General features: G+C 42.4%; 1 protein-coding gene across 1 annotated transcript; it reads left to right on the top strand.

The window, feature by feature from the left end:
• The first annotated feature begins 1,708 nt into the window (after positions 1-1,708).
• Positions 1,709-24,488, top strand: Hcls1 (hematopoietic cell-specific Lyn substrate 1). Its single transcript, XM_008842918.3, has 14 exons — positions 1,709-1,827; positions 4,664-4,747; positions 5,263-5,336; positions 12,004-12,133; positions 13,332-13,442; positions 15,651-15,705; positions 19,571-19,681; positions 20,316-20,371; positions 21,007-21,076; positions 22,106-22,317; positions 22,723-22,839; positions 23,283-23,514; positions 23,692-23,754; positions 23,959-24,488. Exons 2-14 carry the CDS (start codon positions 4,664-4,666, stop codon positions 24,090-24,092), a joined length of 1,449 nt encoding a protein of 482 aa, XP_008841140.1. The 5' UTR covers positions 1,709-1,827; the 3' UTR covers positions 24,093-24,488.
• The last annotated feature ends 208 nt before the right edge of the window (positions 24,489-24,696 follow it).

Genomic DNA, 24,696 nt, shown 5'->3' with positions numbered 1-24,696 from the left:
ACAGGCCCCTAAGAGAATGGGTGAAGGGAAGTTTTAAAACTCAGCAGGTTAAGTAGCTGCTGTTAATATAAGAGTATTAACTTGCTGCTTGGGGAAGGCTAGTCCAGTTTCTCAAGGTACAAGTGGATTAAATGAACCTGATCTGTCTGGTTTCAAAGCCTTTGCTATTACTGCATGTTATACTTCACTAACTCAAAGGAATGAACTTCCAACATACATAAAGGGGAAATGGGGTTTCTTGGTCTCACCTCTAATTTCTATAGTTTCTCCAGAGAACTGTATTACTGTATGGTGTGTTATAATAGCTGGTCTGATAATTCTCACTTTGACATTGGATTAGAACTTCAAATAAGCTCAAAGATTTTCCCTCTCTACACATTTCCTTTAAAGTAGCTTTGGTGCTACCATGATAAAAGATCACAGAGAACAAATAAGTTGCCTGAAATATAGAATCTTGTTTAGAAGCGAACGAAACTTTCTGTCCCTTGTGGATAAATGTTCTCTTCCATCATGGACCAGTTAGTGTATCAAGCCTGGTTAGGACCCATTGGAGAATTCATTGTCTATAAGCAGATCAAGCCAGAACTCCACAGATGATCAAGATAAGGAGAGACTGGATCCGATACAATAACAAACACTCCCCAAATTCCCTTTTTAAGATTTAAAAATATTTTGAATTATATGTGTGTGTGGGTATCTGCATAGGTCTGGATGAGGGTATCAGATCCCCCAGAGCTGTAAGCCACCTGATGTGAGTGCTGGGAATTGAGCTTGGGTCTTCTGCAAGAGCAGCTTGTGCTCTTCACCACTGAGCCATCTCCAGCCCACTGCTGAAATTCTTAGTTGCTAAAACAACAAAAGATGATTTCTCAACCAAAGATGCACATCTTTCAAATGATGCTTGGGGCTTTATTTGCTTTGTCAGTTGTTGCCACTCAGGGCCCAGGCTGCCAGGGGAGCTACCTTGGAGAATATAGGGCAGTAAATGAAAGCACAGCAAAACTCTCAGTGGCCCTCAATAAGGAAAGAGTCCAATCTATCAGCTCAGACTCCACACAGCTTCCCAATAAGCTAAGAACATTTCTTCCTCCATGTCTTGCCTTACTTCTCATGGGTTATTCCCATCATTTGACTGATACTTGGATATCAGTTATAAGTAAACTCCATTTTAATTGCTATAGGTAATATAGAGATGAGTTTGTATTTAAGGCATATCCTTTGAAATTCACATACAAATCACTTTCCCCACTAAGCTTTGTGTGATTACTGCAGCCCATATCAAATGTTAATTATCTTTCCCCCTTAGACAAGGTCTCTGCAATAGTATATTGTAGCCCAGGCTGCCCAGAACTAGTATTCCTCCTACCTTAGCCTCTTCTTATTACTTGGATTGCCGGTGTGCCTCACCACGCCCACTTGACTTGTTTTAAATTTTAATATCATCACAAGTGCAAATGCCCACCAATTTAGGACACAAGGTGGTTCTACAGCCTTCCCAAATACGTCTTCCCCTGGGGTGTTTTTTCTTTAATGAGCTTACAAACTTGCCTATAAGAGCAGCTATGTTTCTCACTACCCCATGACCTAGCAAAACTTTGCTAAATACTAGTTACAGAAACACTTAACCCTTTTGATTTGAGTGCCTAAAGCAGAAGGAACTGACTCAAGCTTCAGGAAGTAGCTGTGAAGACAGTGTGGCAGGAAATGACAGAAAACCTGAATACGGAACTGAAGCAGCTGCTCAGTTTCTTGCTCTGGCAGCGGCTAAAGAGGGCACCCCGGTGAGAACGTGAAGAGCCAGAGTTTTGATCAAACACACCAGTGAAGGTGGGTACCTTGAGCAGTGGGGGAGAGAGCTGGGGAGCACAGGGTGAAAGAGACATCTGTTTAACAGTCCTTGGCAGGGGCAAGGTCACTGTTAGTAGGTATTGAACCTTTGGTGACTATCAAGGCAGTGGTTGTAGAGAATGAGCATCTATCCGAGGATGGAAACAAAGGCCTGTGCCCCAGGGAACCCCTGTCTAGGACGCAGACCCAGCCAGTGTGGCCTGCTTCCTGCCGATCTCCAGCCCACTGGGCACTGAGCTGGAAGGAGACCCACAGAAGATGAAGACAAGTCTGCCCTTGTATGGTCTAGCAGGGACAATAAACCTACACAGGAAATGTAACAGAACAGGAAATAGTCACAAATGAACACTGGCTCTGAGAGCCAAGTGCTCCTAGAGGCCTAGTGCAGGCAAGATTACTGAGCCGCAGTAACTTTCTGTGTTTGTGGGATTATAGAATCCTAGAGTGTCAGAAAGAGCAAGGCCTTTACTTAGCTATCTTAACCCTTCATTTATTTTCCATTGAAGAAATCAGTGATTTGCCAATTCAGTTAGTACTTGCCAATTGCTTAGTCTAGTCTGGCTAAGGAGTATACACTCCTGCTCCAAGTGGCAGCCGCTAGAGAGGACACCAAGTGAGGACATGAGGAGCCAGAGGTTTGATCTACAAGGTGGGGTTGATCTATAACTTCCATCAACACGGCTGTGATCATAAAGCTGGGTATCCATGGCTCTCTTGACTTTACTGCTGACATAAGTCAGCCCTGTGATCAGGCCTTGAGTGTGTCTGACATTCAGGGCACTGTTCTTCATCAGCCTCCTCCTTCAACCTTCCATCAATCATCAATAGGCCAAAGATAATAAGTTGTTTATTTTGTTCTTAAAAATGAGTGTGAGAAGATGATGGGAGAGATGGGCTGGGGCCTTGGGAACAGCAGGAAAGAAGACAAGACCATTGGACCTCATTGCTTCCTTATTGGTCATCAGTGTATTTCAGACTTCTCCTTTCCAGTTTTCTATTGTGAGGTCCTTCTGCTGCAGAGCAGCCCAAGAGCCAGGGGATGCCAAGCAGAGAAGCAGTGGGGATGTGGATTTTAGGTTCTCTATACTGGTCCTAACCCTATGTATAGCTGTTGCCAAGCAGACAAGGCCAAGTTGCTCTTAGTAGTAGCTCACAGTGATTCTCAGTCAGGCTCACTCAGTCACAACTTCTCCAGTTGCTCTTTAGCACATCTTTAACCAGTCTACCTCAGATTTCCCCAGGGCTCATTTCCAAGGGTTATTCCAAAAGTATGTGCAAGAACGGAGTTTCCAAGTGCATACAGAATGTGAAGACTTGGGGCCGAGATAAATAGAGCCTTGGGAGTTGTTGAAGGGGGCCTCCTTTAGGAGACAGTGAAGAGCATGGGGAAGGCCTCCGGTGTGTGTGGGGGTGTCTGAAGGGTGGGTAAGGACTTGTTAGCTAGCTGGTACGGACTGAACCAGGAAATCCCAGAGGCCACAAGGGCAGATGAGCATTGTCCATTGTTACCTCTCCACACCAGGATTCAGAAGCCCACAGTGCAATTGGATAGACTGTCATGCACCCTTGGCAAGGCTCCATGGAACACAGGTGTCTCAGTGGAAGAACGATCAACACCCATCAACTAGTGTTCTCCAGAGATTTCGTTAACATTTTTTTAGTTGATAATACCACAGAACCTTCATATAAGGGAACTTGTCGCGTGCTGTTTTTGAACTTTTTTTTTTTTTTTGGTCTTTTTGAGACAGGGTCTCTCTGTAGTCCCAGCTGTCCTGAAACTTGCTATGTAGACCAGGCTGGTCCTGAACTCACAGAGATCTGCCTGTCTCTGCCTCCCGAGTGCTGGGATTAAAGGCATGTGCCACCACATCCAGCATCTTTTTGAAGTAGTTCTATTTTTTATTATTTTTATTTTATGTGTATGCATGTATTGCTTCATGTATGTAAGTGTACCTGTGTCACACAATGCCCACAGATGACAGAAAAGGATGTTGGATCCCCTGGAACTGGAGTTACAAATGGTTGTTAGCTGCCCTTTGGGTGCTGGGAATCAAACCCCGGTCTTCTGCAAGAACAGCCAGGGCTCTTAACTACTGAGCAATCTCTCTAGCCCCCTAGCTGGACATTTTTTATTGATTGATAAAAAAGTAAAGACTTGTTATTTTCTTTCTTTAAAAACTGAGTGATAGATGATTTATTACCAGCACATAGTATTTCCCCACACATCAAGCAATCAGTATAGATATTTCAGCTGATGGTCCCTACTGACAACCTACATCTGTGCAATGAGTGACCTGTCTCAGAGTACGTGTGGGATAGTACTTCCACTAAGAGGTAAAAAAGTTTCCAATATAGTTATGTAGATTATAGATAAGAGGGAACTCAGCTCATTTGTGTTTTGGCAGCTAGAAAAGGAATCATAGAGAAAACTCTTAGTGAAATGCCACCATAAGCCTGTGAATGTTATGTGTCCACTGATCATCCCCACAAGCTTGGCCTGGTTGGCCTCCTGACATAGTGAAAAGTCCCATCAACTTGACCCAAGTTATTTAGTAATACCTATACCTGAGAGGACTTCTCTCCAGGTTCAGGTAGGCTCAGACCACACTGGTTTATCATAAATAAATCTCATCCTTTCCTCTTCTAATTGAGCAGAAGTGCTTCTCTAAAACGTCTCTCCTTTGCCTCAGCACCTATTTTCTTCTAAGGAAGGTGGGAAACATAATTGTTCTAATGTTGACGTCAGCAGCACTCTTGTCTTCCATTTTCAAGTCTTTTTCTGTTGTTAATTATTCCCATCTTCTGTCACCCTCAGATGTGGAAATCTGTAGTGGGGCATGATGTATCTGTTTCCGTGGAGACCCAGGGTGATGACTGGGACACAGACCCTGACTTTGTGGTAAGTTGGGAAGTAGCTTTGCTTGGGATAATGAAGAAGGTAGATGAGGGTAGAGACCTTTGAAGGCGTAGGAAAGGACCATCTGGGACTGAGATAGTCTTGGTAGGATAGATTGGTAGGACCATTAGCTATCATAAAAGGGGCATACCCGATAGCTGGTGTTGAGGATAGAAGTAAACGTGGATGCGTCTGATAGTGTGACTGACAGACTAAGTTAGGCTATCCTGAAGTTGAGATCAAGAGAACCTGAGACTCCCCTTGCTTATGATCCAGGATTTGGGCTGGATTGAGATGTAGGAGAGCTGAAGAGTAGACTGAGAAATTTAGAATAAGGATGGCAGTTTTAGAGATCACTAGTTTAATTTTAATATTCATATGGGGTGGGGGGTAAAAACAGCTATGAGTGTAAAGACCTTTAAAGAAAAAGTAGCTGATGCAGGAGGCAGGAAGGGCATGTGTGCAGCTGTGAGACCCCTTGCAGCATGGCACTTACTGTTGCATGCTGTTTCTTGTAGAATGACATCTCTGAGAAGGAGCAACGGTGGGGAGCCAAGACCATCGAGGGCTCTGGTCGCACAGAGCACATCAAGTAGGTGCCAAAAGAACTGGGAAGGGCAATATGTCATGTGAAGAGCTGACAGAAAACCTGGGGACTTTGGAGTGTGTTGAGGGAAAAAGAGTAGTCCTTGTCTATGAATTGTTGTATTTGTTTTTCTCTAGAAGCTATCTCTGTGTGTTTCTACTTCATCTTTCTCATCTTTACTCCCGATCCTATTATCTGTCCTTTATATATAACAGCTTTACCATTTCCCCCATGGAAATCTTTTATATTAACTATCTCTCTTCCTTCAGTCAGGTATAGGGGCTCAAAGAAGTGGCTCAAATGCCAAGGCTCTATCTATCATCTCTCTCTCTCTCTCTCTCTCTCATCTATCTATCTATCTATCTATCTATCATCATCTGTCTATCATCATCTACCTACCTACCTATCTATTATCTATCAGATGCCATTCATCTGTCTTTTTACGTAAGTTTAAATGTGTGCTTAGAATGTTGGGTGACTTCAGATGGGTTAAGAAAGGCTTCAGTAAAATGTCAGGGTGAGGAACTCCATAAAGGCTGCAAAGAGGACAATATCAGCTCTCATTCTTGGTCCAATGACTTAAAATACATATTTGTACTTAATAAGTAGCAGAAGTTAGGAACCACTAATATTAATATAAAGAAATGTGACATTTAGAAAACCTGATGACTAAAAGCATTTTAGCATTGATGGTTAGGTGTCTTCAAGATAATACCCCAAAAGAAAAATTTATCAAAAAGAAAGAAGGAATTACAGGCATATCTAGGGTTTCTGTAGAATATATTATACATTTGGATTGAGAGATATTCTCCTCTTTCATAGATTATTTGGGATCATTTAACCAGGGCTGTTGGCTTTGAGTAGTACCAGGCTGTAAAATATCAGAAATGTAAACACAATAAATGGCAAAATGAGAGCAAACATTAAAAAGTAAAAAATCAACAACTATACATAAATTCAGCAAGGTTAAGACAGCTCCATTTTCATCTCCCTCTCTCATACTTTAACAATATTTTAGTCTCAATTCCCCCTAGGTTTTAAGAAGTATCAGCAATGTCCACATTACACAAGCAATACACTAAGGAGACTCGGGCAGTGCTTATGTGGATTGGGTATATTCAGTACTGGGTACAGTTGCTTAACCAGACATAAATGGTTTGGATTAAATAGCTGCACTGAATTTTATCCTTGCACAACTCAAGCAATTCTAGAAAGCATTCACAGGGACAAAGAAAAAGAAAAGAAGCAGGACCTTTTAGGAAACTTTTTCAGTGCTCATTCATTTGAGGGCTCACTGTTCCCAAAATGTCAAAGCTCTTCTCCTTTTCTGAGTCAAGGCCACAGGGGTCTGGTATTCTGGGAACAATTTAGATGAGGAAACATTCTAATGGTGCCTACCCCTCCCAATATCCGAGCCTTGTGTAGAAGGTTGGAGTAGAACCTTTTAAGGAAGACTTCTAAATTCCTGCCATGATTCTACATAAAGAGCTTGAGTTTAGATGTCAGATAACTTTAGATTCCATTCATAGCTCTATTGTTGTTAGTAATGTGAACATAATCTCTTAGTATCCAGTTTATTTATCCACAACAATAACTGCCCTGAAAGTTTATGTTTGGAATTCAATGGACAGTATGTGTTAGATGACCCTGTATATCTCCATGGTAACCTAACTGGATCTATATCCAATCTAGTAAATGTTGAAAATGTTACCACAGAAGCTTACTTGCCTCCCATTGTGCAGGCCCCAAGGTGTAAAAGCCTGGTCTCTGCTAACAGGCGAGGTAACCTTGGACAGATCTCTTATTCTTTCTTATCCTCAGTTTTCTCATGTGGATCCAACAGCCCTCCAGAGGACATGGCAGTGTCTAATGTTCTACATTCTCTGGATGGTGCTGACTAAGCCTCTTCATGATCAGGTGGGAATCACCAAGACCCTGGGAGTGGAGGGGAAATTGGAGAGGAAAATAGTTTTCAGACTGCTGAGCTGACTCAAAACAGGGAAAGGAAGTGACTATGGTTCTTGCTAGGCTCACTTCCTCCCCCACCACTGTGTTTCTTTTTAGGTCAGTCTTGAATAAATTTAGTTTGGGGTGGCTTGGTAATTCAAAGAATAGCTTAAGTGATCCTATCTATCTCTCATCAACTGTATAAAGAAGTGGCCTGACTACCGAGGGCTGTGGCCGTCTGTCCTCACTGTTGGTGCCCACTCGTTCTTGCTGTCTTTCCCCTTGACTACCTGAGGATCCTTATTACCCACAGACGTGCTTCTTAAACTCTCTGTGGGAGAGGACAAAGGTTTTTGCCTGCTATTTGTTTATTTTTAAATATGTTGCAGATTGATAGTTTGCAAAATAAAGTATAACTGAATGAAAGAAAAGACATAGAAAATATAAGTACAATTTTTTTTCATTTTAAAAAACTTTATTTTTGAGAAGTTCATACCTGAGTACTGTGTTTGCATTCTTTCCATCCCTCCCAATCCCCCTCCAGCTCTTCACATGTCCCTCCCATTTCCCCTCAATTTCTTGTCCCCCGATTATTATTACATATATATACATGCATTTATAAATACATAATGCACTGAGTCCATTGGTTAGTGCTCATATGTACGTGTGTTTAGGGCTACCTGCCTGAGATTAGATAACCTTTCAGGGAGCTAGTTCCTCAGCTCTTCTTCCTTAGCATCTGTGGATTGCCTATAGCTTCTTCTTGAGATGGGACCCCGTGAAATTAAGTATATCTGTGGATATGTGGTGGTTTTAATTTGTGTTTATTGGTGAATAACTTTATTGAACATTTTCATGTACCATCCATACATCTTCATCCATCTTCTTTTTAACTGTTTATTTCCTTATTTTTAAATATTTCCTTATTTTTAAAGTGGGTTGACATCTCATTGAGCTGTCTATATATTTTAGATAGAGGTCTTTTATGAGATATATGTTTTATAAATATTTTCCTTAAGAGTATAACTTGTCTTTTAATTTTCTAATGGTATTGTTTTATGAGTGAGGCACTTAATTCTGATGAAGTCTAATTTATATAAAAATATTTTTATCATTAGTACTTTTTGTGTTTAAGAAAAAGTTTAAATACTCTGACATTGGGAAGATTTTCTCTTATGTTTTGGTTCTCATTTAAAATTTTTATCTTTTAACATGTGTGTATGACATAAGATTGAGATTAATGTTCATGTTATTCTCTATGGATAGTTGGTTGCTAAACACAATAAAAACTCTATGATTTTTCCCACTGATGTAGTAGGTTTCTTTGACCCTGTATGTATGGGGCAATTTCTATCTCTGTTCTGTTTCATTATGCAATGTGTCTATCTTGACAGAGTATGTCAGTGTAGTAATTGCTGTAGTTGTATAATAAATCATTGGAGCCAATTCCACCTTGCACTCTTTAAAAAAATGAAATATTTTAATATTCTAAAACTTTATATTCACAGACATTTTAGAATCAGCTAGTCAGCTCCTGAAAAACTGTCTGTTGGGATTTTTATTAGGAGACTGTGTGTAGGTCATGGGGGGGGGTTACTTGACGTTTTTATGACATTCAGTTTTATAATCTATAAACCCGGGTTATTTTTCCACTTAGGTCCTTAACTTTTTCAGAAATGTTATTCAAAGTTCTGATCTTGTACATATTTTGCTAACTTTATCCTAAAATATTTCATGCTGCTCTGTAACTATAACTTATTTGCTCTTACTTTTAGTTTCCAAATGTCTCTGGATAGGCTACAGAAATGCAAAAAATTTTAATATAGTGACCTTGTATCCTGTAACCTTGCAAAGTGCACTTAATAGTTGATAGCTTTTGTGATTATTTATGTTTTCCAATATGTAATCATGTTTGCAAAGGAAGACCTTGTAGTCAGCACTGAGTGATGCTGTCAAAAGGAGACTGAGTCACCTTTGTGCCTTTAATTTTTTTAGCAAAACCCAAATCTTTGTCCTTTCTTTTTCTTTTTGAGACAGGGTCTCCCTGTAGCCCCAGCTGTCTTGGAACTCACTATGTAGACCAGGCTGGCCTTGAACTCACAGAGATACACCTGCCTCTGCCTCCCAAGTGTTGGGACTAAAAGCATGAGCCACCACACCCAGCTTGTCCTTTCTCTTATTTCCCTTGAATTTTGTTTGTTTCTCATTGGTTCTCTTGCTCTGTCAATCCCAGGTATTTGAAAAGTTAGATCAGAGACATGAGAGTTAGTGTCAAAAGTCTTTTACTATGACCCTTAGTACCCAGAATCGCAACTGTTTGTTTTCTCCATCTTCTACCTAACCACTGTCTCCACATATGAATCCCCTTGTGTCCTTAGAGCCTCGTGGTACTTCATACTCAAAGTTGTTTGATCGATATATATCAAATAAAGCAAGTATATATTAAGACCTAAAGAAATTTATTAAAAATTGGGCTTTCAACTATGTGTTGGGGGAAGATGCCCTTAATCTCAGCACTTGGGAAGTAGCAGGAAGTTCAAGGTCATCCTTAGCTACATAGCAAATTTGTGGCTAGCCTGGATTACATGAGATCTCTTCTCAAAAGGAAAAGTTAATTTGGTTGTTACTGTTTTTGTCTACCACATTTTCATTCAAAAACGTCATCTATTGGCACAGTCCTTCGACTAGCCTTTGTTCATTCGTTAGATCTATATTCCTAAATATAATTAATCTCTTCAAAATCATTTCAACTATAATACTGTTAGAGTCCATTTTGCAATCATAGTGCCTATTAAAACTGCAGATTCTCTCAGGTGAAAGCAGCGTTTGTCCCCATGGTCTTCATTCCTCATTCCAGTACCTCAGTTGGGACACACAGACAGGTCTGAAGTGCAGGTGTTGTTGAACTAGCAGCACTGGATCTCCCCTATCACTGCTGCCAGAGGGGTTAGACAAGGCACGGGAACACAGGGTTCTTCCAGCACTCAGATTAAGTTCATCTGGTTCATAGCCAGCTTTCTAAAATTAACTGTGGCTAAATCTGAGAAGGCTTTTAAAAAGACTTCAGTGCGAGTGCCCCACTAGGCCACCTGATGGGTCTAATCTTCCATGAAAGAAGAGCATTTCCACTGTGAAATGGCCATTCTACCTGTAACCAGTATCTGCTGGTCCTGACCTAGCAGAGTCCCAGAGACAATGCTGTCTAATCATTCCAAACTTTCAGTGCTTGTAGCCCCAGCCAGCCTGGAACTCACTATGTCAACCAGGCTAGCCTTGAACTCACAGAGATCTGTCTGCCTCTGCTTCCCCAGTGCTGGGATTAAAGACGTGAGCCACTACACCTGGCTATTTAGTGTTTTCTTGCCTAAATATTTCTATAGGCTCCCAGGGAAGTTGTATCTTGTCTATACTTGTAACTCCTTGCTGTCACTTGCTGGCATTGATGCTGAACTGTCAATTCATATCCTTAGGCCAAACCAGTTGACAGAGATGGCTCTCTACCCTCTTTAGTGTAAGGAAGAGGGGCACCTCATCTTCCCCCTTTGGTTTTGCTTGCTCTCAGGGATAGAGTTGTCTCAGTTCAAGTTTATGTGAACTTTAAACTCTTCTAACAAATAATGAGTCGGTTTTATTAGTTAGTTTCTATTTATTCGCTCAGGAATTATCAGGTGCGGGGAGTAAGGGGTAAAATGTTAATGTTTGAAAAAAATTACACATACGCTAATGAATAAATAAATTTCTCCAATTCTGCCTCTTTTTTTTTTGTCTTTTTGAATCAGGGTCTTCCTGTAGCCCCAACTGTCCTAGAACTCACTATGTAGACCAGGCTGGCCTCGAACTCACAAAGATCTGCCTGCCTCTGCCTCCCCAGTGCTGGGATTAAAGGTGTGCGTCACCACGCCTGGCTTTAATCCTGCATTTTTATGATCAGTAATTTTAATGACTTCCAGTGTGCCATTGAACGGTAACATTTCCATTTTCTAAATTATTTTCCAATTTTGAGCATACAGATTCATTCTTGTTTTTTGCTATTATATATAATGTTTCAAAAATCATTATATGTTAAGCTTTGCCTTATTTAAAAGTATTTTCCACGGGACTAGAGAGATGGCTCAGTGGTTAAGAGCTGTGGCTTTTCTTGCAGAGAACTCAGGTTCTGTGGCTTCTCTTGCAGAGAACTCAGGTTCAATTCCCAGCATGTGCATGGTGGCTAACAACCTTCTGTAACTCCAGTTTCAGGGATCCAACACCCTCTTCTGACCTCTGTGGGCTTTGCACAACACAGGTGCACTTATATACATGCAGGCAATACATTCATACACGTAAAATAAAATAAAAATAATAAAAACTATAAAAAAGTATTTTCCTAGGGTAGACTCTTAGAACTAGAATGTGTAGGTCTAATACTTGGACACTTCTTCAGGCAGATCACCTAACTGGTTGAAGGCAGGTCAATTCAGAGAGCAATAAGTTCCCAGTTGTTAGTATGTAGGTATTACTTATCCCTAATACCCAAGGCCATGAAAATGAAACCAAAGATTACAAGATTATGTTAGTGAGCAAATGACAGAGAGCGTTAAAACCAGCCTATGGGGTAAAGTTCATACCAATGTCTTACTTCCAGGCCTGCCACTGATATGTTTTGGAGACTCAAATTTTTGTTACAGACTTCTATTCTCTAGGAAGGGATAGATGAGGTGAGTCTTGGGCATGTGTTTCCTTACAGCATCCACCAGTTGAGGAGCAAAGTGTCAGAGGAGCATGATGTTCTTAAGAAGAAAGAGATGGAGTTGGGGCCCAAAGCTTCCCATGGCTATGGAGGTCGGTTTGGAGTGGAAAGAGACCGCATGGACAAGGTGGGTAGAAAGGGAGAGATCTGCTTAAAAAAACAGAATGAAAACCAAATTGATTCATGTGTTGGTGTTTTGTTTTAAAACCTGTTCAAAGTACATCATTGGGGCTTTAAAGTAGAATGTCCAAATGTTATTTGTATCAATTTTTTCCTGATCTCAACGTATAAGATATAGCTGGCAGAGTCAGGATATTAGAACAGCTGGCCTGTTGCAGCCCTGGGTGTATTATAACTCCTACACTGAGGAATCAGCCCCAGTGGACAAGGAAAAAAATAGGTTTTTTTCCTTGAAAAAAATCTTTAAAAAGATTCAAAAGTAGAATCATTTGTTGCCTTTACATGCTTATATTTTGTGTCTATATTATAATTTTTAGTCTTTACTATCTTTAGTGATTTGTGTGTTTGTTTGTGTGTGATGTGTGCACATGTATGTGTGGGTATGTGCATATGCAGAGGCCAGAGCAGGTTGTTGGGTGTCCTTCTCTATTGCTCCCTGCCTTCTTGCCTTGAGATAGGGTCTCTTACTGAATTGGAATCTCACTATTTCAGCTAGGCTTACTGGCCAGCGAGTTCTCAGGATCCACCCATCTCTAACCTGCTAATGCTGGGGTTACAGGTGTGTGCAGCCATGCTTGGCTTTTTAGGTGGGTACTGAGGGATCAAATTCAGAGCAAGCTCTCTTATCTACCAGTCATCTCACCAGCACTCTAGTGATCTTTTGTATACATATTATACATTGTATGTTGTAGAAAACTTCAAAATTTATTTCTGAACTTTGATGGTCAAAAGAAACAAAGATCTAGGCAAAAATACCTAGTTGACTGAGTGAAAAATTCACTCTCCATCACGGTATCTGACTAGTCCCCTTTGATCTCTTGCAAGCTTTGCTTGTTTCTGTTTTGCTGCACAGTGCCCTTATCTGAGCTCACCTTTTTTTTTTTCTTTAGGGTTAAGCACTGCTCCCACTATCTCTTCTTTATTCTCTGCCTTCCAGTGCATTCTCGGAGGTTTCTGAGCAATGGGTCTCTAGTGATATTGAAAAGGAATCTGGGATGTGCAAGGCTCTGGAGCAAACTACTGCACAATCTCGTCATAGGTTCCTGGCATCCAAAATGGAATTTCTTGCATTCTTATATCCATTTTTCATCTCTGTCTTTTTAAGTTATTTTGGTCTTCACTCACTCCATTCTTGATTTCTCCAGAGTGCTGTGGGTCATGAGTATGTCGCTGAAGTGGAGAAACACTCTTCTCAGACTGACGCTGCCAGAGGCTTTGGTGGCAAATATGGAGTTGAGAGGGACAGGGCAGACAAGGTAAGTGACAACTTTCTTTCCAACAGTCCTGAATGTAGGGCATGCTTTTAGGTGAAAGACAGGACTGTGGATACCATTAGTGTCTGGCACTGGCACTGAGGTAGGACAGCTGTCATGGCCTCCAGCAGCAGGTTCACATGCTGAGCATTAAAGTGTTCATTTAACTTTGGCAGGGTGGGGTTGCAGTTCAGCTCTTGCCTAGCACAGGAGAACCCTGACATTCACCAGCACTGCACTCAGTCAATCAGTAAGGCAAAGATTCTGGAACTCTAAATAAGAATCCCTCAATTCATTCATTTTTCTCTGCATGCAGAGAGAAGGGAGAGAATTTCCAACGTAACCAAATCAGACAATTAATTAGGATGACAATGCTTTAAGAAGGTAAAATTTAACAATAATCTCTGAAGTTGGGGTGTTTATAGAGACTCCTTTGTACAAAAGGATAGCTTTTTTTTTTTTTTTTTTTTTTTTTTTTTTAACGGAGTCTTACTATGTAGCCCTGGCTGGCCTGGAACTCATAGAGATTTACATGCCTCTGCCTCCTAAGTACTAGGAATAAAGGTGTTTGCCACCATGCCCAGCCAAAAGAATAGTTTTAAAGAGAGACAGAGACAGAGACAGAGATATAAAGACACAGAGAGAGAAAGAGAGAGAGAGAGAGAGAGAGAGAGAGAGAGAGAGAGAGAACCCAGTACTGAGTGTACACAGTAGGAGAGAATAAGTCTGGCAGTTCTTTGATGCTTCAAGTTCTACATCTTATGAAATTAGATCCTGAATCCTCTTTCATGCCATAGGTTGGGATTGGGGATTCTTCGCCAGGAGGGGGTGGATGTCACACCTGGCTGAGATATTTTTGTTTAAAGTTATCAGCAGTTGATTAGCTGTGTGGATTCAGTCCTACCCAAGTGCTAGAATGTTAGTTGTTTGCACGGTAGGGGAAAATAAACCCAAAACAAAACCAAGAAAGTTCAAAACATGCTGTAAACGAAGAAAAAACATGGGAACACTTTTTAAAGACAATAGTGTCATATAATGTCACGTGGAGCATATAAGGTTCTATGATCCCTTATTGGTAGTTGTCACTTCACAAACCACAGATTGTATTATCTAAGCAGTCTGTGTATCATGGATGTAAATTAAGAAACAAAATCTAGCAGCTGGAGGTGTAGTTCAGTTGGTAGAGCACGTGCCGTCCATGCAGGATCTCTAGCACATCATAAAACAGGTGTGATACATGGCACATGCTTGTAATCCCAGCACTAGGGAGGCAGAAGCAGGAAGATCAGAACTTTCAAGTCATTCTTGGCTACACAGGGAGTTTGACAGCCTTCAATAGTCAGGAGACCATGTCAGAGAGAGAGAGAGAGCACTTTCAAGTCATTCTTGGCTACACAGGGAGTTTGACAGCCTTCAATAGTCAGGAGACCGAGAGAGAGAGAGAGAGAGAGAGAGAGAGAGAGAGAGAGAATTTACCTCTTAAGATGTAAAACTTGCTTAGGTTCCTAGTTACTGAGTAAATGGGGATTCTGCTCCCATGCTACATTATGTCTTTGTCAGTTTACCCAGTCTTAGGGTCAGTCAGGATTCGATCCTGTCAAAATCTGCATCTTGCATCCCTGTGCTTCCATGCTGAGCAATGAGAGAGAAAAGGAACACTACAATTAACTGGGAACAGGCTAAACATCCTACACAGGGACAGAGTGCGTTTATTCACAAGGCTGTCTTCTACCTATTATCTCATCATAGTTTTGTAAGGCTCATTTGGGGAAAAAAGAAAAGTGCTGATTTCTTGAGCAACTCAGTTCAGACACTATGTATACCTCGTTCCTTTTAGCTGTCATTTTATTCCAAATGAAGAGAGAGCATGTCTCTCTATTTGCCATTGAGGTGGGTAAAGCAGGTATGCCTCTTTTCATTTTATATTTAAAGAGACCAATGTTTGATAATATGAAAGAACATGCCTAAAGCTAAACTGCTATGAATGAGGGAGGTGGGTTTGAGTCTAGAATGGTCTATGTCCAGAGCCCATTTGGATTGTAACACACTGCCTGATACCAGCCTTTCAGGATGCTACATTTCTACATTAAACCACTAACCTAGTTGCGGGTCCCTAAAACTGCTTCTGGAGCTGAGATGAAGTAAGGGTGAGTCAGAGAGGGAGGAAGTGGACAGCTGTGACTAACCAGTTCTCTTTCCCTGTCTCTGCAGTCAGCAGTGGGCTTTGATTACAAAGGAGAAGTGGAGAAGCACACGTCTCAGAAAGGCAAGGACCCTGCACCTCTACTTCAGCTATTTGACTGGCGAGGTTCCTCTGACACCTACCATCTAGCAGTTTCCATGGGCTCCCTAGGACTCAGCTCCTCACTGCACTGCCACTTTTCAGTCCCAGTGTGGGCTTGCTTCTTTTTTTCTCTACTTTGTTCAACGAGATTGATCAAGGTCTGGCTAATCCTTTTTTCCCCCTATAATGGGTTGAAAATAAGGTATTCTCTTCCTTTGTTCTAGAATTTAAAATCTTTACATTTTAACATGCATCTTTGACTTAAATTAAAAGTTGATCACTATGTCTTTGTGAATAATAAAGGAAACAAATATTTTAGGGTTCTAATTTGCCTTCAATTACTGTGACAAAACACTCTGACCAATACCAACTTGGGAGAGTTTATTTGGCTTACATATCTCAGGTCACAGTTCATCAGTAAGGTAGGAACCCAGAGCAGGAACCTGGAAGCAGGAGCTGAAGCAGAGGCCATGGAGGAACGCTGCTTACTGGCTTGCTCCTTTGGCCTATGCCCAACCTTCTTTCTTTCTTTTATTTTTAAAAAATATTTTATTTATTATTTTTATCTTATGTGTATGAGTATATTGCCTGCATATGTGTTAAGTGCACCCGTGTCATGCAATGCCCACAGAGGTCAGAAGAGGGCATCGGATCCCCTGGAACAGTTTTTAGCTGCCATGTGGGTGCTGGGAATCGAACTCCAGTAGTCTGCAAAAGCAGTCAGTGCTCTTAACCGCTGAGCCATCCCTCTAGCCCCCAACCTGCTTTGTTTTTTAAAAAATATTTTATTTATTATTTTTATTTTATGTGTATGAGTGTATTGCCTGCATGTAGGTGAGTGCACCCATGTCGTGCAATGCTGCAGAGGTCAGAAGAGGGCTTCAGATTCCCCTGGAACTGGAGTTAAGGATGGTTTGTAGCCACCATGTGGGTGCTGGGAATCAAACCCAGTCCTCTGCAAGAACAGTCAGTGCTCTTAACCATTGAGCTGTCTCTCCAGCCCCCTAACCTACTTTCTTATACAACAAGGGACCACCTGTCCAGGAGTGGCACCACCCACAGTGGCCTGGGCCCCCCCATATCACTCAACAATCAAGAAAATGCCTCACAGACAAGGCTACCAGCCAGTCCAATGGAGGAAATTCCCCAATTGAGGCTCCCTCAACCCAGTGGTGTCAAGTTGTCAACTAAAGCTATCCAGCACATTTAGATGCATTATTTCTGCCTTCTATCCTATTGCTGTCCATTAGATTGCTTATATAGGTTTTAAAACTGATAAAATTTAATCATTATTAGTGAATGCTTTTTAAATTGAATAACAGTTGCCAATTTATTAATTATATTGCTATTTATCACATTTCATTGATTCTTCTTACTGTTTCTATTTCCTTCTGGCTGGCCTGGAAATTCTCATGTAGACCAGATCTCAAACACAGAGCTTCCCCTGTCTCTGACTCCTGATGCTGGGATTAAAGGCAATCAGCCTTGACAATTCTTTTATTGAGTCTATGAAGGAATTCCCAGTCCCTGAATAGTGTACTTTGTACTGTTCTTCATCACCGTTTTCATTATTTTGAAGATATCACTGTCTTGAGCTCTTTCTTGTATCAGGCCAATTATTTTTTTTTTTGAGACAGGGTCTCCTTGTAGCCCCCAGGACAAATTTGGCCTTGAACTCACAGAGATCCGCCTGACCTCTGCCACCACACCCAGCCCATATCTTTCTTCTTTAAAAAAAAAAAATATATATATTAAGCCAGGTCTGATGACACCAGCCTGTAATTTCAGCTACTTGAAAGACTGAGGTAAGAGGATTGCGAGTTCAAGGCCAGCCTGGGCTACCAAGTGAGTTAAGACCAGCTTGGACAATTTAATGAGAAGCTGTCTCAAAATTTAAAATATCAAAGAAAGTACTGGGAATGTAACTTAGCCACAGAGCACTTGCCTAGTGTGTATGAGGCCCTAGGCACAGGGTTTCTGTTTGGTCTCTGATAGTCTATACCTTTATCAGATTACTCATGGATTTTATGTCTGTTTTATCATCTCACCTGAGACCCATGGCTTCTCTGACACCAGACACGCCCTCCATTATGAACGCTAGCAGGCATTGTTCCCCTTGAATGTGCCTTTCTTCTCCTTCTGGGACTCCTGTGAGCTGTATATTAGACCTTTCACTCTTCTCAGTGTCTCTGAGGTTTTTTTCCTTCTCTATGTCTATGTTTTTATCTTCCTGCGCTGCATTCTGGATACTTCTCTTGGATCTTTATGAAGTTCAATGTCTTCTTATAGCTCTAGCTAATTATGATTTAAACTGTCCATTAAAATTTGAACTTTATGATCTTTGTACCTCTGTAAGTTTCCTTTGGGTCTATTGTATCTCTGCTGCTCCTTTTCCCATAATGTCTTATTGTTTTCATTGCTGTCTCTGCCTAAATTATGCTAAACATATTTGCTATATAGTTTCTTTCATATTTTATATGATTTACAATTCTTAGGGGAACAAATTCATGTACTTGGTTAATTTACTCCTCTCACCTTTCATTATTTCTTTCATGGTTTGTAATTTTTGTTTGTGAACTTATTTCAGTGACAAAGAATGCTATTTCCTTTATAGGAGTTTCTTATATTGTGACTTGAGTACAGAGAATTTTGCTTATTTTTGGCTGAGTCCAAGAGCTACTAATAGTAAAGGATAATTTAAATTTAATTTTTTTTCCTTATTGAGTGCAATTTCTTCACAAGATATAAGCATATTCTGTATTTCTTAATTATAATATATTATGCTTTTTAAGGAGTTAGCCTATTTTGCCTACTTAGTCCAATTTATTGTCATAAATTTACCTATTGAATTCTCTCATTTTCTTGTTAAACTTGGTAAGACTTGTCGTGGTACTAATATACTCACTTTTATCTCTGATATAATTGTTTTATTTTTCTTTTAAATTGTTCTTGCTAGAGGTCATACATTTTATTATTCTTTTCAAAGAACTTTTAGCTTTGCTAATTTTCTTAATTGTTTACCCGTCTTAAAATATGTATTGGGCCAGATGTGGTAACACACACCTTTCATCCCAGCACTTGGGAGGCAGAGGCAGGCAGAGCTCTGTGAGATGGCGGTCAGCCTGTTCTACATAGCAATTTCCAACTGGGGCTACAGGGAGACCCTCTCTCAAAAAGACAAAAAAATGTATTGGGTTTTTGCTCTTTAATATCTTTTCTCCTTAATGTGAGTTTAGTTTTTTCTAGCTTTAAAAAAATATTTTATTTATTATTTTTATTTTATGTGTATGAGTGTATTGCCTGCATGTATGTGAGTGCACCCGTGTTGTGCAATGCCGTGGAGGTCAGAAGAGGGCTTCGGATTCCCCTGGAACTGGAGTTAAGGACGGTTCGTAGCCACCATGTGGGTGCTGGAAATCTAAACAATTGATTTTTTTCTTTCTTTCCAATGTGAGGAAACATTTCTCTCTCGGCTTAGGCTATACTCCACAAATGATATCTGTATTTTAACTTTTATTAAGTATAAGACATTTTCTAATTTTCCTAATGTTCCTAGGGATTGTTTCTTTGACCTATAAGTTATTTGAAAGTATACATTTTTATTTCTTAAGCATTGAGGAAAAATCATCATACGCATCCTTTCCTCAAAGAAGAGAGAATGGAGAAAGATCTTCTTGTCTTAGGATGGAAGTGAGGAAGAGGAGGGAAGGAGTCGGGGGTGTTAGTTTAACTCCTGTCCATCTGAGCCATGCTCCCTTCCCCACTCTTTCACTCTGCAGCTGGACCTTTCCTTAGCACTTTCCTGTGGGCCAAGACTGGACTCTCATGGCTTCCCCTTCCATTGTAGATTACTCTCATGGCTTTGGCGGCCGTTATGGGGTAGAGAAGGATAAACGAGACAAAGCAGCTCTGGGATATGACTACAAGGGAGAGACGGAGAAGCACGAGTCTCAGAGAGGTGAGTTGGGTTGGGAGGAGGGGGGTTACAGGGTAGCACAGGACCATCCTTCCTTCCTTTCTGGAAGCTGGTCCAGGGGCCCCAGCGAACAGAGGGTAGAAGAGAGGCAGAGGGAGTAAAGAGGAAGCAGAGCACGCAGGTGGGTGAGGGGAGTGAGCAGGAGTGGTGAGGAAAGCTGGGTTGGGGGCAGGACAGAGGAGGGGGCAAGGAGAAAGGGTGTTGGGGAAGGAGTGGAACCAGGCTGGATGATAGGCACTCAGTGGCTTGGTGTGAGCCTCACAAGCCAGACAGCCTTACAGAGGACAGAGCAGTCTACCTCTTCCCTGGGACATAGCAGGTCTGGCTGGAGGGCTCTCTTTATTTTTCCCAATTTATTTCTTTGTATTTTTCCTTTGCTGTCATTCCTCTTATGCTTACCTCTTTCCACCTCTTTCTTCTCCATTCTCTCCCAAGTTTTTCTCCCCACCCTTTTCCCTTTCTTCCCATCATTCATGCCTCTCCCTGACCTCTGATGCTTACATATCCTTTATTTCTCTGTCTTCATATTCCCGTCTCCTGGTCCACTGTTCCTCTCCCCACCCATTCCCAGCATTCTAATCTCCTGTTTTCACTCCCAGAACTTTCTGTCTTGCAGATTATGCCAAGGGTTTTGGTGGTCAGTATGGAATCCAGAAAGACCGAGTAGATAAGGTAAAGTCAGGACACCAATGTCTCAAGAAGCATTCTCTAGGGCTAGGGAGGTGGACAGAGAATAGCCAGAGATGGGAGAAGCCAGGGGAAGGATGGAACCTGGCACTGGGTCCTGCACCTGTCCAGGATAAGCACCTGTCATGCTTATCTCATTGATGGTCTTTAGTACCCAAGGGACATGAATTCCACAGCCTCAGGTTTAACTGAGGGAAGTAAAGTGACAGAGAGACAGAGGGAAGAGACAGCACCCAGGGAAGGGCTCTGTCAGATGTGGAATTTCAGGAGCCTCTTGGCATTGCTTAGCCCCATCTTAAGTCTCTTCCTGCTCCATGCCACAATCCTCCTGTACACTAGCTTCTCTTCCTGCATTGGCCAGTGCCTTGCTACATGATGGGTTAGCTGGGCTTGAAAACATGAGGTTCTAAGTCCACTGAGCTTTCAAAAGGGGAACTGTGCTCACCAATAGAATCCTTTACTCTTTTCTCTGTCACCAAACAATATGGAGAACCCAGTCCAACTATTGTTCACCAAATGGTTAAGAATACCTCCTAGGGTGGCCCAAGCCCCAATACTGGCTTCAGGGTCACTGTCACCCCACCATCCCCACACTACACACGCTGTTATCCTACCTGCAGAGTGCTGTTGGCTTTGATGAAATGGAAGCTCCAACCACAGCTTATAAGAAGACGACACCCATAGAAGCTGGTGAGTCGTCATGGTTCTCTTCTCTCTGGCCCTCAGTGTCCTTTCTTTTCTGGCCTGCCCTCCTCCTCAGTCTATTTCTCCTGTGAAGAATGACCCAGGAGAAGAGATGCCTACCCTCATATTTCCAGATACTGTCTCCTAGTAAATCCAGGCCAACTGAATGGAAAGGGGATGACTTTAGGAAAGGAGCTGGGGGCCGAGACAGAGAGGAAAGAGTGGGGATCTCCGGATGGAGAAGGCAATGATGGTAGGTAGAGGCATAAAGAATGTGCACAGGGAAGGATGCTGCTTAGGAATCAAGGCTTGTAATTTTGAAAGGACAAGAATCTAAGGTTACACAGTCTGGTTATATTGCTGTGGCTCTGTTACCAGGTTATGGTTCGGTTTGTTTTCTTTGTCAATTAAAGAATTAGAAGGCAGAAAAAAATGTCAGACGTAGAAGGCTTTATTAAGGCAAAGAATCTCAGATACACACATTCATACAGAGAGAGAAGCTCTCCACAAGTGGGGACCTAGAAACTGAAAAATCCAAAGCCCTCTGGGGAGAATCTGGGTTTTCTTTTTTTAGGAGTTTTAGTGGTTTTCCCCTCCCCTGATTTGGGATTGGTCAGATTACACAAAGAAAAGAAGGCTGATAGGTTGATGGCTTCAAATGAAGAGGTGTCCAGGTCAGGCCTTGGTCTTATCTGAATTAGTTTGGACTAGTCAGCCAGAAAGCGAACCTTGCTGGCTAGAGGGGGAGTCCCCAGACTTTTGTCTCAGACCAAGAAGAAACAGGAAGTGTGCCATCTTTCTTATTTAGTGCCTTACACTGTAGAATCTGGGCTTCAGTGCCATACCATCTTCATATAATCCCCTGTTGCTCTCTTACCACCTCTCACCACCTCTGTGCCTTCCCCTCCATGAGTCATAGTCCCATCTTTCCTCCTCCTGCATATTTAACTGATTCCTCTCCTTTCTTCAGGCACCATCCCTTTCTCTTTACTTATAATCCAAGACAACCCTAATTTTTCTGGTCTGTGTCTACAGCTTCCAGTGGTGCCCGTGGGCTAAAAGCAAAATTTGAGTCCATGGCTGAGGAGAAAAGAAAACGAGAGGAAGAGGAGAAGGCACAGCAAATGGTCAGACAGCAACAGGAGCGAAAGGCTGTGGTAAAGATGAGCCGTGAGGCCCAACAGCCTCCCATGCCTGTGGAAGAGCCAGCAGCACCAGCCCCACTGCCCAACAAGATCTCCTCAGAGGTAATGCCTGAGCCTCGAGGGTCCAGGATCTCTTACCCAGACAGGAGTCTTGGGGCCCAAGTAATTGGCAGAAAATAAGGCAAAGGTGTTCCTTGTGTTAAGCAGTGTCTGTCGTCCTGGTCTTTGGGAAGAGTTGGTTTGTATAATTGGGCCCCATGTACCAGAAGGTCAAGAAAAGGACAACAAAAATCCCAAGATTTACAGAATCCAACAGAAGTCACCCGCTATGGCAGTTAGTAATTGCTGTGGGAAATAAGGAAGAAGGAACCATTACTTCCAGTATGCTGCCCATCTTGAGGGATGTGTGTCATTGGATTGGCAGAAAGGGAGGGTGGTTCTTGGTAAATATGAGAGAGAACATGGCACGCAGGAAGAGAGTTACTACAGAGATGCCTCATTCTTTAGGCCTGGCCTCCAGTAGAGAGTCGTTCACTACCAGAGCCTGAGCCTGTGAGAACCAGCAGACAACATCCTGTGCCCTCCCTTCCCATGAGACAGAATCCCCTGCAGAATCCCTTGGAGGTAAGCAGAAACCCCAGAGATTCTCTGCCCCAGCCCACATCATCTCATATCTGAGGGAGGTGGGGTGTATAGAGTGGCCAATGCTCCTGCCTTGTCTGTTCTGGTCTTAGCACTGAAAATCCTGTGTTCTAGAAACTCACCAGTTCTGGACAAACTTGGACAGATGATTCTCCTAGATGTGGTATCCCAACAGTGTGGTTTTGCTTTGATGTTCTCCTGGTTTTCCAAAGACTGACTTGTTTTCCATTACCCTACTGTCACACATTGAGTCATTTCTGTGTTGATGATTTGAGGGAGTGGATGTTTTAGGAGGCTGAGGAATGAGGATGGGTGACAGAGGAGAGGCTGGTAGATGGCAGAGAAGAAGTTGGGTAGTGAATGTAGTATTAGCAGCCTCATTGAGCCATTGTTGAATCCTCTTGGTCTACACTGCCTCTCCTCAGGACAATGAGGAGCCCCCAGCTCTGCCCCCTAGGACCCCAGAAGGCTTCCAAGTGATAGAAGAGCCAGTGTATGAAGCAGCACCTGAGCCTGAGCCTGAGCCTGAGCCTGAGCCTGAGCCTGAGAATGACTATGAGGATGTTGGGGAGATAGACAAACAGGACGATGAAGCAGAGGGGGACTATGAAGATGTGCTAGAGCCTGAGGATACCCCGTTTCCATCTTCACAGGCTGGTGAGTGGGGTGACTAGGGAGGTAGAGAAGCAGCTCCTGAATTTGGTCAGGTCTAGGGGAGTGGAGGAGGAGGAGGAAGAGGAGGAAGAGGGGGAAGAAGAGGTATCTTCCCTCTCTGCCCAGCAGGATGTTTGCCTTCTCTGTGTTGATGAGATGTTTATATTTCTCATTATGCAGGATTGTCAGCTGGGGCTGGTAGCACAGAGACCTCAGCTGTAGCCCTGTATGATTACCAAGGAGGTAGGTTTGAAGCTACCTGAAGGACCTGGTGCCTGGTGGCCCCTGATACATGGAAAAGGGGAGGATTATGGGGGTAAAGGAAGGACCCAGCTTGGCATCAAGGGGAAGACCAGGCTTATTTCCTTCCCTGCGGGTTAGAGTGGGCACAGGGCACAGAGGGATTCCTGTTTGTTCATCCTAATGACCCTTCAACTTCCTCTGCAGAGGGTAGTGACGAACTTTCCTTTGATCCTGATGACATCATCACTGATATTGAGATGGTGGATGAAGGCTGGTGGCGGGGCCGTTGCCACGGTCACTTTGGACTCTTCCCTGCAAATTATGTCAAGCTCCTCTAGTGACCAGCCCCATTGTCTTCCGCTACTGTGACTTCCCATGTCCAAAGTGACTCTGCCTTCATTCCCGCCACATTTTCTGCTGCAAGCACCTAACAGGGTGTCATGGGCTGCATGAGGTTCTAACAGACTTCCCTCCCCTGCTTCCCTCAGGGTCTACTCTACCCTGGATTAGCTCATGGATGTTCATTTTGTGGTCTTGCCTCCTTCACCAACACCCAGCTTTGCTCTCCTCCCTCGTGAGCCCTGGGATCCACCATATTCTAGCCTGGAAGGGAAGCTCTAGAATGCCTGGTTTGCCAATTGTACTTTTACCCACGTTTCTTCCCTTAAGAGACATATTGGAACTGTCTTTCTGTTCAGTCCTAAAACTGAAAATAAAGTGAGACTATGGCTGACCTTTGTGCTGAGATAAATGGTGCTTTTAGTGCTGCCCTCCGACCCTACTCGTCTGGCTCTAACCCTCCATCCCTCTTTCAGATCCACCCAGCAGGCTCTCTCTTACCTCTGCCTTGGTGATGTGGTGGGTAGGATGAGGTGGTTTCAGAAGACTCCTTCTTACCACAGCCTAAACCCTGTACCCCAAGTGCCAGGAGCTAGGTCTTTT

The sequence above is a fragment of the Nannospalax galili genome, unplaced genomic scaffold, assembly GCF_000622305.1.
Source record: "Nannospalax galili isolate Female #2095 unplaced genomic scaffold, S.galili_v1.0 scaffold18, whole genome shotgun sequence".
Taxonomy (NCBI): domain Eukaryota; kingdom Metazoa; phylum Chordata; class Mammalia; order Rodentia; family Spalacidae; genus Nannospalax; species Nannospalax galili.
Note: the sequence above shows the minus strand (reverse complement) of the source record. Positions and strands in the feature narration are given on the sequence as shown.